Raw genomic sequence first — 16,868 nt, forward strand, 5'->3', positions numbered from 1 at the left:
TCTGCCCTTTGGCTGCTGTGTGTTCCCAGAGCAGTATTAACAATGGGGCTGATGGAGCTGGAGCTCCAGGTCCACACCCCAAAATAGGCCCACTGCATCTGCAGCAACATACCCTCCAACAACTTACACATAAAAATCGGGTCAAATTTTAAAAGGGGGCGTGGCCATGGGTAAAGTGGCGTGGCCACTTTCAATGGAAGTTTGGAGAGCCAAAAATTGGTACAGACCATAAAAAAAAAAGTACTGTACCTGCCAAAAAGGTACAGCTGGAGGGTATGCCACTGCATCTGCAGCAAGTCTCGCGCTGTAGATAAGGGAAAAAAATCCTTTTACTGCAGCGTCCTATGTCCTGTTGCCAGTCCGCCTGCCCCCTCCGGCATCAACAATACCCTCTCCCTATCCGCGGCGCAGGTGGAACAAAAGCTGATGCGGCCATCGGCATAAATGTGTATGAAAGCGACGCAGCGGAACGCTTTCATAACCCTCCCTGCGCCGCATACTCTCTGAGCCCCGCAGCCTCCTCTGCACTTGATTTCACAGAAGTGCCTCCCCGCCACAGCCGCGCCCAGATCCCCAGCACCTGGGCTGCCGGCCTGGAAGCCTCGAGATGGCTAATGTAACGGATAGAGTGGGTGATATCACGGAGGGTAATGTCTGGACGCTGAATCAATGTAAAAGATGACAAACTATCAGTGGGTGTGCACACTGATTCAGCGAGTCAGTCAGTTCTGCCAGCCAGTCACTATTGTTAGCGCCGGTGTCCCAACGCGCCGCATTACAGGGAAGTGGATGCACTAAATAAACTACAGCTCCCAGCAGCCCTTAGAGCTGAAGCATTCCGGCGCTAAGGGCTGCTGGGAGCTGTAGTTTATTGAGTGCATCTTCTTCCCTGTAATATGGCATGTTGGGACACCGGTGCTAACAATAGTGACTGGCTGCTTGGCTGCTGTGCGAGTCTCCAGGAGAGCCACTGCCAAAGGGAGTACAACAGCTTAGCTGCTTCCAGGAGGAGAAGCAGGAGAAGCATTATCCGCCCCTCCCCCACTCGCAATTCCTCTGGCCCCATCCGCGGCACCCCCACAACCCTCCTCCACCACCTGCGGTGGCTCCGGACCCTCTCCCCCACCCGTAGCACCTCTGCACCCACCCCTCCCCCACCAGTGCAACCACCGCACCCGCGCAACGGCTCCTCTCCCACCCGCGGTGGCTCCAGACTCCCTCCCCCACCCGTGGCACCCACGCTTCCACGGCACCAGCCCCACCTGTGGCACCCCCGCAGCCACCTCTCCCCCACCCGCGGCACCCCTGCACCTCCTCCCCCATCCGCACCCGTCACTCCCCCAACCACAGCACCTACTAGGTGATTCATCAGGCCCTGTGTGAGCTGTTCGCGCCGCTGCAAGGGGCTATGACCCCTTAACCATCGCAAGCCCTTTGTCCGTGCAATATTTAACAACTCACACAAGGGCGTGCAAGGGCTAAGGGGGCGTAGCCGCTTACGACAGTGTGAACAGCGCCCGTAGGGCGCGATGAATCACCTAGTTCTTACTATATCAACTTAAATGTACAAGAGGCACTCAGAGAAATTTTAGTCCATATACTGTTTTTGTAATATTGTATGGGAGTGAGCAGAATATACCTATAGAAATAATTATTAACATATAGCATGCTGAATCTAATGTGCTTTCCAATGTTACAGATGTAGCCACGCTCAGCTTTGCCGCTGAGCGCCTTATCCATGGCAAAGATGGCACTGCTAGTGTGGCCGTGGCTATGACACGCGCGTGTGTATGCACCTGTGGCTCGGCGCAGAACGTGTGCCCCTGCGGCTGTGCCACGGGTAGGATGAGCGTGGCTACATCTGTATGTAGGCTTTTTATTTATACAGGACTTCCCCAACTTTGTAAATGCTTCATGTAAATGTATCTGATAGGGCAGACAGACAGACTAGGCCAGAGTGCTGCCCTGCCTCATTATTAATCTCAGATGCTGCGGTCCAGAGCTGAGCGGCATATTGACTTATGGTTATATTATAATACACAGGAACAAGAATATAGAGCACTAGGCATACTTGCCGACTTTACTTGAATGTCGGGTTTTCTCATGGCCACTTGAAAGTATGTATATGTATATATATATATATATATATATATATATATATATAAAATCAGTGCCGTAATGTCAAAGTCAGAAAAATGTCTCAATGCACGTTGCCATATTTGCACCGCACACTGGTCCGCGCTGCGCGTGCGTACGCTCTCCCGTGGAGGCGCATACCCGCAATAGCGTGCACTCGCAGGCGCGGTATGCGTATTTACGGTAGAGTTTATGTAGTCGTAGCGTGCGACTCATTCGTTACAAATGTTCACAATTAATGTAGTTTGTAGATCATGGTCCCCTTGATAGATTCTGAAAGTTTGGTTAAAATAGAAGGTCCCTGGTTAAAGGAATCCCTCTTTGTATTGTACGAAGGGTCTGACAGGAATCATACAGCAGTGTTTGGTACCCATCGGAAGAGTATTTAATTAGTAATATTCCGGTGTTGGTTTGGAGCGTATTAATCGCTCGTGCGAATAGTTATGGACATAAGAAGTTTATGTCCATTTCTATTATTTACACATACTCAGGTATGCGGCGGGAAACCCAGTTTCCCACCCACCTGAGCTGTTGGAAATCGTCACAGCCCACCTGTATGAATCACCCTATGACCTTTTGTTATGATGCAGGGCCGAATTCCTTCGGCCAATGGACAATGGGATTGTAGGACCATGAGATTGCATTGTGTGTGGGGCATAAATAGGCAGGCCGACCACATCCAGCTCTCACTCTCTCATCAACGGTTGTCTGCTGATAGCCGGGAGCTGGATATCGAGGCGCAGGCGATCATACCCTTTGTGCGTAAGTTTCTCTCCGTAATCATTGTCTTTCTGTGAGCCAATTTCTCTCCATCTCTCTCTCTCTCTCTCTCTCTCTCTCTCTCTCCTCTTTTCTCTTATATCTCCCATAGTATTATAGTATTGTATTGTATTTCATTTAGGTCAGAGTAGTATTGTCTTTTTGTATTTTAGTTCTGTGGTTAGGAAGTCTCTGTTATATTGTAGTGTATCATTTGTACTGTTATCCCCTTTTACAAGTATATTAGATATAATACAGTTAATAGGCTTTGGAACCTAAACCAGTATCTGTGTATTTTCTATAGTGTTAAGTGTTCACTTGAGCGTCGGTGACGCTCAAGCAGCTTTGTAGTTAGTCAGGTTACACAAGGTTGCACTTACACCCTGTACTCACATTAAGGTATTCTTTGTATTTCTTTGGTATAAGGTTTAAACATTAAGGTATAGCGTTGTGAGCGTCTGCGCCGCTGGTGATCTCCTCGTGGTCTCGAGCGTCCGCTACGCCATAGCGAATCATTACTCTAGACATAACCAATAACGTGTCCTGTGATCACTGGGCCGCGAGCGAACGTGACGCTTGAGCGTCTCGCCTACGGCTGAGCGATCGCTACGCCAATAGCGTACCATTACGGTACTTCTTAAGTAAACAGCGTACAGTGTTCTTAGCTTCATAAAGGGTTGTTTATACGACAAGGAATTTGGCATTGTCAATTGGGGGCTCGTCCGATCCTTCTCATATCTGCACTAGGTAGATCAGCAGACGTTATCCCTCCAGCAAAGGGTGGGAGGTTGTCTCGCAGTTGCTGACGGGATAAGCGTCTGCTTCGCTTAGATAAAGAGTGCTGAAGGAATCCGGTAACCGGAAGTAAGAACAAAACGCTTGTGTCTTTTTAAAACTGTTTATTTTTCTCTTGTCTTGCGTACGCACGCATATATCTGCATTTCTGTTTCATTTTCGTATATCACTATTCCTGTTTGCCAATTTTATAGTTGATAGAAAGTGCTAAAAAGAGATTTGCTGTTATTTAATAGTAGAGGTAATAGTTAAAGTATAGAACAACACACGGTTTGTCTAGGAGATACAAGGCAGTCAGTGTGGATTGCGGTAGATGATCAGGGATCATTTACATTGATAAAAGTATATATTGTGTTACGGTGGATCCTTTGCATTGCGTACACGTGTCGCTAACAAAGACTAGCGTACGCAATCCAAAAGGCAGACGCACGCAGCGTTCATTACGCAACGTAGCGTCCGGTTACGCCCACGTAGCTCAAGCTGTGATAAAGTGAAGTAACGCAAAGGCGATAATTAACGCACAGCGGTAGATAACGCGACGCGGTAAATAACGCAAATCTATTTTTGGAAAAATCTGAAATTTAGTTTAACAGATCCTGCTCCTAATTGGTAACACTTTTGGCCTAAAGACAATTTCTGCGCAGAAATAGATATAGAAACAAAAGTGTACATGTGTTGAGTGAGTGTGTTTTGTATACAAAAGTTTATATAACTTTAAGGTGGAACCAAAAGGAAAGCCGGGTACTCGTCAAGGGACATACGTGTAAGTGACATATACGGTGGCTAGGGAGGCATCCCTGGTTAAATAATATTTGAGCATTAGAGTATAGCGGACCATAAGGTAACAAGACCAGGAGGTCATAAGGTAACAGACCAGGAGGTCATAAGGTAACAGGTAAAATAGACAAAGAGGTCCGCTATAAAAGCCCAGTGGCACAACGCCTGGGGTGTTGGTGCAGAACCCATATAGGCCATACAAGCTCTTGCTGAAGGAATCGCGGCCGGAAACATCGATTCCATTGATCTTTCAGTACATGACAAGTAGTGCTCGTGTACTGAACGATTGGACCGCACGTAATTGTGTGCAGTAGTTAGTAATCTGACCTAATACCATTAGAGTAAAGTGGTCACAAACGCTATTTGTACATTCTGACGTGATTTGTGTAATTTTTTATTTTTGGAAGGGAAGTTCGCTGGTCACTCAGGAACTATCCAACAACCGATACTTGCTGGGGAACGCGCCCCAGTAAATAAAGGTTCACAGGGGCCCTAGGTTGGGTACAGCAGCTCTGGTTACAGTGATTGCAGTACTGGCCAACGTGGGCGAGAAGTAAGTGGGGTACTTGATAAACCACCACCGCCGGCCTGCCCAAGGACATCTTGGTTTGTTTGTAAGGGTTCGCTGAAAACCTTGAGATAAAGATCCAAGGAGGAATAAGCAACGCCTGCAGATTATGGGGGCCATTTGTTCAGGTAGGGGGCGATCAACCTCGGTTCGGGTTGATTCAGAGAACCGACCAGTTGGGTCGGCACGATATGTAATGTGTGAAAAATACGGTAGTCACACAGAGGTTTTATGTGATGAATGGGAGAGAATGACTGTACAAGACAGGGACAAATTCCCAAGAATAGGTAGCTTCAGTCCAGAAGTGTTACAAAATTTAAGGAGGAGGATATGTCTCGTAAAATCAACAAAGAGACGAATTCAACATCATGATTGTTTACAGTTATGGCACCAGGAAGGTGAGATACAGAGAGGGTTGGCTCTGGCGGCGGGATCTGGGGCAGTCAGGAAGTTGATTGCCACAGCTCCTCCTCCACCATACATTGCAGGAGAGAAGTTGATTGCGGAGAGAAACGCACTGGGTTGTAAAACACAAACTCTTAGTAACACTGTAAATGTTAATGATGTTAACCAAATAACTCATGCAAGTATTAACCCGTGCAAGTTGTACCCTGTTTTGAACCTTCCTCAGGAGTGTGATCAAGAAGAAGATTCGGCAACAATTTCAGCTCTCTCTCTTGCGGCCACCATAGCAGAGACCACAGTAGGCACAGCGACACCCACGAGATTAGTGAAGGCCCCTAGCGGAGGGATAGGTGAGGTCGTGTCAACGGGTAAGTACGGCACCATGCACTACACTGAAACCATCGTACCACAAGTTGTAGAATCTACACAGGAAGAGGCTGTTAGAATTGCTCCTGTAAGGGTAATAGCAGTTCCCAATGGAAAAACAGATGTGTCTGGAGCCACTCCCATAAGGAACATTGCCATGTACACTCCATTTTCCCGAATGGAATTAAGAACAATAGTGTCCGAATTTCCTGACCCCAGGAAGGATTTAGTTGCTAGCCAAAAATACATCAGGGATTTAGGTAACACTGTAGAACCCAACAACAAGGATTGGCAGATACTGCTAAGAGCTTGTTTACCTTCCAATGTTGATGCAACTCAGTTTTTAGCTGATTGTGCATTGGATAAAGATGTACCGCTTACAGACGTGTACAACAAGGATAATGTAAAAAGGATAAATTTACAGCTAAAAGAGTATTTCCCAGCCGTTGTTAAATGGAATAAAATATTTTCCATTAAGCAAAAGGAGTCCGAAACGGCAATAGAATATTTTCACCGGGCACTATTAGAAATGGCAAAGTACACTGGTATAGAAGACATTAAGACCAACCCAAACCATCGAGAAGTAGCAGTATCTGTACTGATGGATGGTTTAAAGGAAACATTAAAGACTAGGGTTCAGACCACGCAACCATGCTGGCGAGGTCTGTCAGTGTCCGGCTTGAGAGAGGCTGCTATTGATCACGACAGAAACATCACTAGGCACAGAGAGTCGCAAAGTGATAAGTTGATGTCCGTAAGTATACAGGCGCTGACCACAAGGCAGCCTGCGTATGTACCACCGAATCCTGTGGGTAAGGCAAGTGTAATAACATGTTTTTCTTGTAACAGACCGGGACACTATGCACGAGAATGTAGAACAAAGAATGTACAAAGATCTTTTCAACCCCCTAGACAACAACACAACACACGACATTGGGAGCAGGGTCCACAGAGGCGGAGTTTTGAGCCACATACAGGGGAAACAAAAAGATATCCCCCGAACAGAGATTGGCATGCCTCTGGTAGTTCCCAGCTAACTCCCCCACAAGTAGTTGCTGCCAATGGGATTCAGGGAGGTCAGCATACCCAATAGGGGTGTGGCCATACCTGTAATCTGCAGCCAGTTAAGTTGATTGCCAGTCTTGGAAGCGAACCAGAGATTGCAATCAATGTGGCTGGTAAAACTTTAAACTTTCTTGTAGACACAGGGGCGGCCAAGTCAGTGATAAATTCGACAGTGGGCATGAGAACCACTGGTAGGACAATTCCAGCCATGGGAGTAACAGGAGTAGTCCAGCACTACCCTGTTAGCAAACCAGCCGAGATTACAATAGGGCCTTTGCATACCAAGCATTCCTTTTTGCTGGCTGCATCTGCACCAACTAATCTCCTGGGAAGAGACTTACTATGTAAAATGGGTTGCGTCATTTATTGTACTCCTGAAGGTGTATTCTTGGACATTCCTGAGAATCACGCTCAGGAAGTACGAGACATGCTAGACTCCCCATCAAAATTAATGTCACATTCCATTATGACAAATAGGAATCCATCCCAAGTAGAAGAGATGACATCTCAGATACCAGAGTCGCTTTGGACAAAAGATGGACAGGACACTGGATTAATGGCAAACGTAGCTCCAGTAGTTGTGCAAGTAAAAGATGGTAGGATAGCTCCAAAAATCCCACAGTATCCTCTGAAGCCAGAGGTGGAGCTAGGAGTTTTTCCCGTAATAGAGCGCTTGCTACAACAGGGCATTCTAGTAAGAACGTCCAGCACAGCAAATAGTCCCATCTTCCCTGTTAAAAAGAGTGGGGGGAGGGGTTACAGGCTAGTGCAGGATCTAAGGGGGATTAACAAAATAGTTGAGAGTCAGTTCCCCGTAGTGCCTAATCCAGCTGTCATCCTAATGCAAATTCCTCCCACTGCCAAATTTTTCACTGTTATTGACCTCTGCTCCGCTTTCTTTTCGGTACCTCTGCACCCTGACAGCCAATATTTGTTTGCATTCACATACAGAGGAGTCCAATACACGTGGACTCGGTTACCCCAAGGTTTCATAGACAGTCCAAGTATATTTTCTCAGGCTTTGCATGATTGTTTACAGTCTTTCCAACCAGACAGTGGATCAGTATTGATACAGTATGTGGACGATTTATTACTGTGTTCAGATTCACTGGAAGCATCTCTGAAGGATACGAAACAGCTCCTGTTTCATCTTTCAGACACAGGTCACAAGGTTTCCAAAGACAAGTTGCAATTATGCCAAGCTAAGGTAAAATATTTGGGACACTGTCTAACACAAGGACTGAGACACCTGACCGCTGATAGAATCCAAGCCATTAGAGACATGACACTGCCACAAACCCAACAACAGATCAGGACGTTTTTAGGAATGTGTGGGTATTGCCGTAATTGGATCCCAGGGTTTTCCATATTGGCGCTACCTTTGCAGGAAATGGTCTCCTCAAACAAACCTGATCGGATTTCGCATACAGACGAATCCGAAACAGCATTTGAGAGACTCAAACAGTGTCTAACGCAGGCACCAGCACTAGGTATGCCAGACTATGGGAAACCCTTTGAACTATACGGAACAGAAAGTGCTGGGTGCGCAGCAGGTGTACTAACACAAAAAAACACGGTGACGCCAGCAGGCCAATTGCATACTACAGCGCCCAGCTAGACACGGTAGCGCGATCCCTCCCCACATGCTTGCGTAGCGTTGCGGCGATAGCATTGCTAGTGACAAAAAGCGAAGATGTTGTGCTAGGCCACAACCTCACAATCCATACACCGCATGCGGTATCTGCCTTATTGAATTCTGCCCAAACCAGACACGTCTCATCAGCAAGGTTTACGAGATGGGAATTGGCATTAATGGCCCCAGTAAACATCACCATAAGAAGATGCAGTGCATTAAACCCTGCAACATTTCTCCCAGGTGTGCCTGGTCAGACACAAAGGGTGGAAGGTGAGAGTGATGGGGAAGGAGGATTTAATGCAAAGGAAGATACACATGATTGTATGGAATATTTGACCCAAAATTTTACCGCAAGGCCTGACATCAGTGACAATCCACTGGAAGATGCAGAACTCACGTTCTACACGGACGGTAGTTGTCACAGACAGTCAGACTCGGGAGACTTGTGTACTGGATACGCAGTCGTAGATGACCAAGACACCATAGAAGCGGAACCGCTTGGCCCACCTCACTCAGCCCAGGTTGCTGAACTGGTCGCCCTAACCAGAGCATGTGAATTGGCTAAGGGTAAGTCTGCCAATATCTACACCGATTCTAGATACGCGTTCGGGGTAGTACATGATTTCGGAGCGCTATGGCGTCTCAGAAATTTCATGACGGCAGCTGGTACACCGATAGCGCATGCAGCTCACATAAAAAGGCTTCTAACAGCGATACAGGAACCCGACAGAGTGGCTGTTATCAAATGTAAAGCACATACATATAGCCAAGACCCAGTATCCCTTGGTAACAGCCGAGCAGACGAAGCCGCAAAGCTTGCAGCTGCTACCCCCACACGGACAGACACCACACAGTTGATGGTATTTAATACCATCAACACACAGAAGTTGTGTGAGATGCAGAATTTGTGTTCCACACAGGAAAGAGCAGTCTGGAAGGCAAAGGGATATGGCCAGGAGTCCTCAGGGCTCTGGACGGATGGACATGGTAAACCAGTGGCCCCCAGGGCATACCTTCCATGTCTGGCTGAAGCAGCTCACGGGCTGACTCATCTAGGCAAGGAGGGGATGTGCAAATTGGTAAGAGCATACTGGTGCGCCCCAGGATTCTCCTCTCATGCGGGTAAAAGAGCAATGTCATGCCTTACCTGTCTGAGAAAGAATATTGGAAAAGCAATACCTACAGAACCATCCCATATCCCACCTGCCGGCGGCCCTTTCCAGGTAATACAAATTGACTTCATTCAATTACCCCCATGTCGAAATTTGAAATATGTACTTGTTTGTATAGATGTTTTCTCGAATTGGGTCGAAGCTTTCCCAGCAGCTACAAATACCGCTATGTTTACTGCTAAGAAAATTGTGCAGGAATTTGTATGTAGATATGGTATCCCTAGAATCATTGAAAGTGATAGGGGTACCCATTTTACAGGTGATGTCTTTCAAGGAATGTGTAAGTTGATGGGAATTGATAGTAAACTGCACACTCCGTACCGTCCACAGGCGAGTGCGAAGGTCGAAAGAGTGAACAGCACTATTAAAAATAAATTGAGTAAAGTAATGACAGAGACAGGATTGACGTGGCCAGAAGCTTTACCCATTGTTTTGTATAGCATCAGAACCACTCCCAGGTCCCCCCTTAATCTGTCTCCTTTTGAAATCTTGTTTGGTCGACAACCGCATGTCATGATTTACCCTCAGGATGATTTGAAATGTAACAATGAAGTAACTGTAAAGTACTTGATTAACATGAGTAAGCAGTTGAGGAGTCAAAATGATAATCTGAAGTTGGTGATTCCTGATCTACCAGGTAGTAATTGTCATGACATTGAACCTGGGGATTATGTAATGATACGAAATTTTCTACGCTCAGGTTGTCTTATTGATAGATGGGAAGGACCATACCAGGTCTTATTGACTAGCACCACAGCATTGAAGGTTGCTGAGAGAGAGACTTGGGTCCATTCATCCCACTGCAAAAAGGTTGCCGATCCAGAGAAGTCCCGTGATAAGGAACAGACGGTAGAGGTTGTATCACTGGAGTGTCTGTTCCAGGAGGACTGAGGCGGCACCTGAGCCTTGAAGATCGAAAGCAGCTGTCGACTCCCCTCTCCCTTTTATTGTTTTCTCCACTTCCCATCCCCTCTCCCTTAAAATTTCTTTTTCCCCCTTCTCATTCTTCTCTATTTCCTCCTCAAAGATGGACTTGCCCCAAGAGACTGTGATCCGGATTTTGATGTTAACCATGATGTTGACCAGAGCAGTCTGTTCCGGCGAGAGTACCATAGAGGTCGAGAGAGGTTCTGGAATGGGTTCCGATTATGATGATGGAGGCGTAGTTTTCCAAGATCAACCAAACCAACAAGCAAAGGCGAGTATCAGAAAACGATCCGATAGAAGAAATTGTGATGGATTGTTAGCTGAAGAAAATTGTATCTGTAGGCTCTGTGATAATCTGGTTGAAGATGGATGCATAAAGAAATGCCAATCTAGTTTTAATATCCATATGGACCGGCATCCATTGAGTGACTATCACTCTCTAGTGGGTAATGTGTTAAACAAGACCGATTGTTGGGTATGCTCTCAAGTACCTCAGGGTCACAGTAAATCAGGGCTAGTACCATTTCCTTTAACGTTAGGGGAGGTACTTGAGCTAAGTGGTGGGAGACCGGTGGACCGGAGGTTTAACATCTCCAGCCCTCCTAGTTTGAAGCTCCACCAATACCATGTGGATAGGTCCCTCTTATGTTTTAACATCTCCAATCCCAGAAAACCGGGAAATTGGGAAGTGTCATGGAGCAACCTTACCATGACCTTTTCACACAGAGCAGATAGAATGCCTACAGATACAGAGCTCGTACGCCACATAGCCAGTAGAGGAAAATCTTTCCGATATCGATATACCCTAGGAAATAGGATTACTAGAGTTGGAGAGGTATCACCAGGATACTGTGCACATATCGTACAAACCGATACGTGCATTAGGCAGATGGAAGAATTAGGGTCAGGAGATTTCACCTGGAAGGTTTGTAACATGGTCATGTCCTTCTCCGTCCCATATGTTCTCCCCGATGATGCATATTTCATATGCGGGAGAAAGGCGTACAAGTGGCTTGCCCCAAACTCTGAAGGATTGTGTTATATTGGAAAAGTATTGCCTGAAGTGATGACTGTTACACATGACAAAATGAAGGACATACACCGTGGTGCCCAAGCTCCTTATACTCACACTCATTACGAGCACCGAGTTAAAAGACAACTGTCAGAAAGGTTAGAGCATCCGGCCTCTGATCTTATCCATGAATCCACCGGGATTCAGGTTCTGGTAGCGTTAGATTTCACTCGTACCGCTCGGGGAGTGATGAATTATAAATACATTTCCGCACTCGCCAATTTGTTAGATAATATCACTGAAATGTATGATGACACGTTTAGATACACTGGAAGAGAACTTCAAGCTTACAAAACAGAACTAGTTCAGCATAGGATGGTTCTTAATTATCTTACAGCAGTAACAGGCGGATATTGTGTTACATTGGCAACACAGTACGGCATAAAGTGTTGCACGTATATCACAAATAGCACCGAGGATCCGGTAGAGGTCATAGACCAAAAGATGGATGATATTCTCCAATTGAAGTGGGAATTTCGTCGAAAACACAATCTCACCCTTGCTGCTGTAGGTAATGAGCTGACTAGTTGGGTGTCATGGTTGAACCCGCGAAATTGGTTCTCCGGTTTAGGAGACTGGGCTCAAGGAGTCATAATGGATGTTGGAAAGTTTCTACTATGTATCTTGGGTGTCGTTATATCGATTGGATTGATATTTAGATGCGGGCAGGCTTTAATGAGGTGCAAGCAAAGTACAAAAGTGATGAGCTTGAGGAGCGAGGAAACTGTAATTAACCTGGATTTGATTTATGACCCAATGATAGAAACCAGAATGTGATGAAAATGCGATTATACGGTCCGTTTCTTTCACCTGTTTTTCTGCTTTTCTCCAAGATACAAAGACCCCCTTGGACGAGGAAGTTGACGAGACGCTATACAGACAACAGACAAGCACCAAAGAAGAAGATTTGACAACTTTAAATATGGACACTTGATGAACTTTGCCATGGATCCCCAGTTTCCCTAGTATCTTTAAACTCACGCTAGCCCAACATTTTTGTAAATCTGATGGCACTGACAAAGCTTGTTGCTCATGCCTAAGGAGCAAAACAGCGCAAAGAAGACGACTCTCAACAGATACCGAACACAACTTCAACAACAGATGTACATTTCCCTGACATAGAATATCATTGCATTTTTCGTAAGTGTTCTTTATCTTCATCTCTACAACCCTCAGGTAACGACACACATAGACGATAGGGAATACAGGCACAGATATCAGCAACCACATACCTCCCCCATTCATGTATCATCAACTAAAATGTGCATCCCCATTTTGTTACAACCACAGCCGAAATGAGCTCGGTAGAGTTTGACAGCCCATCCACAGACCTGTACCACAGGATAAGAAGGAATTCAAATGTATACTTCGCAATACCTCGAAGCTAGATTTACCACACGTACGGCACGATGATACATGACCCTCCAAACATGGACTCATACACACATGCTTCTACTTTCTCACTAGGTCATACCCTCTTCACACCTACTCCACTCTTCTCCCCTACCCAACCATGGAAATCAATTAACCCCTGACTTACATTTTTCTCCTTAAATGTTTTGTGGCAGTTATTATTGACTGCCAAAGGGTGGACTGTCAAAGTCAGAAAAATGTCTCAATGCACGTTGCCATATTTGCACCGCACACTGGTCCGCGCTGCGCGTGCGTACGCTCTCCCGTGGAGGCGCATACCCGCAATAGCGTGCACTCGCAGGCGCGGTATGCGTATTTACGGTAGAGTTTATGTAGTCGTAGCGTGCGACTCATTCGTTACAAATGTTCACAATTAATGTAGTTTGTAGATCATGGTCCCCTTGATAGATTCTGAAAGTTTGGTTAAAATAGAAGGTCCCTGGTTAAAGGAATCCCTCTTTGTATTGTACGAAGGGTCTGACAGGAATCATACAGCAGTGTTTGGTACCCATCGGAAGAGTATTTAATTAGTAATATTCCGGTGTTGGTTTGGAGCGTATTAATCGCTCGTGCGAATAGTTATGGACATAAGAAGTTTATGTCCATTTCTATTATTTACACATACTCAGGTATGCGGCGGGAAACCCAGTTTCCCACCCACCTGAGCTGTTGGAAATCGTCACAGCCCACCTGTATGAATCACCCTATGACCTTTTGTTATGATGCAGGGCCGAATTCCTTCGGCCAATGGACAATGGGATTGTAGGACCATGAGATTGCATTGTGTGTGGGGCATAAATAGGCAGGCCGACCACATCCAGCTCTCACTCTCTCATCAACGGTTATCTGCTGATAGCCGGGAGCTGGATATCGAGGCGCAGGCGATCATACCCTTTGTGCGTAAGTTTCTCTCCGTAATCATTGTCTTTCTGTGAGCCAATTTCTCTCCATCTCTCTCTCTCTCTCTCTCTCTCTCTCTCTCTCTCTCCTCTTTTCTCTTATATCTCCCATAGTATTATAGTATTGTATTGTATTTCATTTAGGTCAGAGTAGTATTGTCTTTTTGTATTTTTAGTTCTGTGGTTAGGAAGTCTCTGTTATATTGTAGTGTATCATTTGTACTGTTATCCCCTTTTACAAGTATATTAGATATAATACAGTTAATAGGCTTTGGACCCTAAACCAGTATCTGTGTATTTTCTATAGTGTTAAGTGTTCACTTGAGCGTCGGTGACGCTCAAGCAGCTTTGTAGTTAGTCAGGTTACACAAGGTTGCACTTACACCCTGTACTCACATTAAGGTATTCTTTGTATTTCTTTGGTATAAGGTTTAAACATTAAGGTATAGCGTTGTGAGCGTCTGCGCCGCTGGTGATCTCCTCGTGGTCTCGAGCGTCCGCTACGCCATAGCGAATCATTACTCTAGACATAACCAATAACGTGTCCTGTGATCACTGGGCCGCGAGCGAACGTGACGCTTGAGCGTCTCGCCTACGGCTGAGCGATCGCTACGCCAATAGCGTACCATTACGGTACTTCTTAAGTAAACAGCGTACAGTGTTCTTAGCTTCATAAAGGGTTGTTTATACGACAAGGAATTTGGCATTGTCAGTAACTAGACATTTTAGCGCTGAAACTGCATCGGCGCCCCCTCCATATATAAAATAGGGACAGTGCGCGCCATAGGCGCAATGGTGCTATGATATTAGGTAGTGCTCAGCATTGCTGCTTGCAGCGACCAAACGGGGTGGATGCTGATGGTGTGCCCACAGCGAAAATGCGCTGTGTGCAACGCACTATCTGCCCACACCTAGTTACGGCCCTGGTGTGTGTGTGTGTGTGTGTGTGCGCGCGCGCGCACGCCAAACTATAACTGTTAAGGGGCTCATTTACATTTGGATGTAAGAAAAATTTTATGACACCTCTCTCAGGCAGTCTACGTCCCCTTTAACACCGCACTCGTACTGTAGGTGTTGTTTTCACAAACTCCCTGAAATGCTTTTTCTAAATAAGCAACGTATATGTCACTAGAGAGGAAAGAGACACTATGTAGATGAGAAGTGATGACGGATGGGGACAGGCAATTGGGTGGGGAAGTTGGGGCACATGCGTGCATGAACCACTTTGCATGTTTCTGCACAGAATTCCTTAAATATAAATGAAATACTGTATATATCGTACATAGCTTGTTCCTTTTTAGCATGGCGTGTGCGACTGACCACTCTGTGTTATCTAAAGGTAGCAAAGTGTTGTATAAATTATTGCATAGCTAATTACACCAGTAGTTCTAAGTTTCTATATTATTCTATAATATATATATGTATATAAAATATAGGAACTTCTGGACGGATGTTGGACTACATCTAGTTGCAGAACCTAAATTGCTATTATGTCCTATACATTATAAAAATCTTCTTTTAGAAACCAAGGGAGTGAGTGGTGTACAGGATCAGATGGTGTTCTTATCAGTTTTTGGGTAGATAAGGATGGAGCACTGGTGTATTTAGCTATACAATAATTTATACAACACTTTGCTACCTTAAGATAACACATTTCATGCTGTAGCAGTAATTCAATTATCCAGCGTCTCAGAAAAGTTTTTTAAACTGTTTCAAACTTCATCACAACTCTACAAAGTTTGAGCCTGTAGTGTAGTTTGTAAGTGATACCCAAGTCATGTATCAAACATGTGTTTTGTGAGTTAATAAGCACTTACTAGCCCAACTATCTATTAACCTTATTATTATTCATTCCTGAGCAATATGCGTCATTTACCCCTGAATAAATCACATCATTTAGTAAAAGGTGACCGGCCTTTAAGGTTTTTTTTCTATTAAAGTCACATTTTACTTAAATCCATTTAAACTTTTCCCCTTTGTAGTCCAACAATCCAGCATACAACATTCTGCATATCTACAGTAACTTTATACTACAAATCAATAACATACCCCAAATCAGTTTCTAGGTAAGATAATTACAGTAAGTATAGTGTACAGTCTGCTGTGTCCCAGGATGCTATTAGGAAATATCTGAGAAATAACCCAGAAAGCAGCTGCATTACATTGCTCAATCACACTGACTTACCGCAGAATCGCTGTCTTCCTTCTCCATAGCTGTCCTTGGCAATTTACAAATGCTTTCCAATAATAATGACCACCATTATCTTCAGTGGGGGACTCTTGTTCTGGAGGCACTCCGAAACAGCAACAACACAGACCAGTCCTGATGTACTGTATAGGGAGAATATGCGGCTGCCTGATCAACAAGTGATAGGAGAGACTGCTAGCAGACAGCAGCCTGAGGAATGTATTACATTGTGGGTGTGTGAGTGAATCACACACTGCTTATGTCAGCAGGCTGGACAGTTCTACCCAAACCAGCCCCCTCTTTGCTCCCCTCCTTTTCCTCTTGGGATAGGCCTGAAATCAGCTCAAAACAGAAGAAGGGTGCAATCAAAATGTACAAATTCCTCAAATACTTGTTATCCCAAAACAAACTTTCCTCTCATTGACAGCTCTGTTTAATGCACATGCATTTGTGTATAGGGTGCTGCTCACTTAGAATACACATTGTAGTATTATTATTACTATTATTATTATTATTATTATTACTACTACTACTATTTTATTCATTTATATAGCACCAGCATATTTCACAGAACTGTAAAGAAAAAAATAGCAGACAAAGAGCCCTGCTTTCACTGATACATTATTATGGCAGTACGGATTGTGTAATGGTTAGCATTACTGCCTCACAGCACTGAGGTCATGGGTTCGA

The 16,868-nt window shown here is 45.0% G+C and overlaps 1 protein-coding gene across 2 annotated transcripts in view; it reads right to left on the reverse strand.

Annotated features, from left to right (window-relative positions):
- The window catches only part of INF2 (inverted formin 2), a 174,079-nt gene extending 157,682 nt beyond the window's left edge, over nt 1-16,397 (reverse strand). For both annotated transcript variants that reach the window (XM_063947424.1, XM_063947423.1), the window contains exon 1: nt 16,176-16,397. In XM_063947424.1, coding sequence (XP_063803494.1) covers nt 16,176-16,202 — 27 coding nt within the window. In that variant the 5' untranslated portion in view covers nt 16,203-16,397. The remainder of the gene's footprint in view (nt 1-16,175) is intronic.
- Between the last annotated feature and the right edge of the window lie 471 nt (nt 16,398-16,868).

This window comes from Pseudophryne corroboree, chromosome 12 (genome assembly GCF_028390025.1).
Source record: "Pseudophryne corroboree isolate aPseCor3 chromosome 12, aPseCor3.hap2, whole genome shotgun sequence".
Classification (NCBI taxonomy): Eukaryota; Metazoa; Chordata; class Amphibia; order Anura; family Myobatrachidae; genus Pseudophryne; species Pseudophryne corroboree.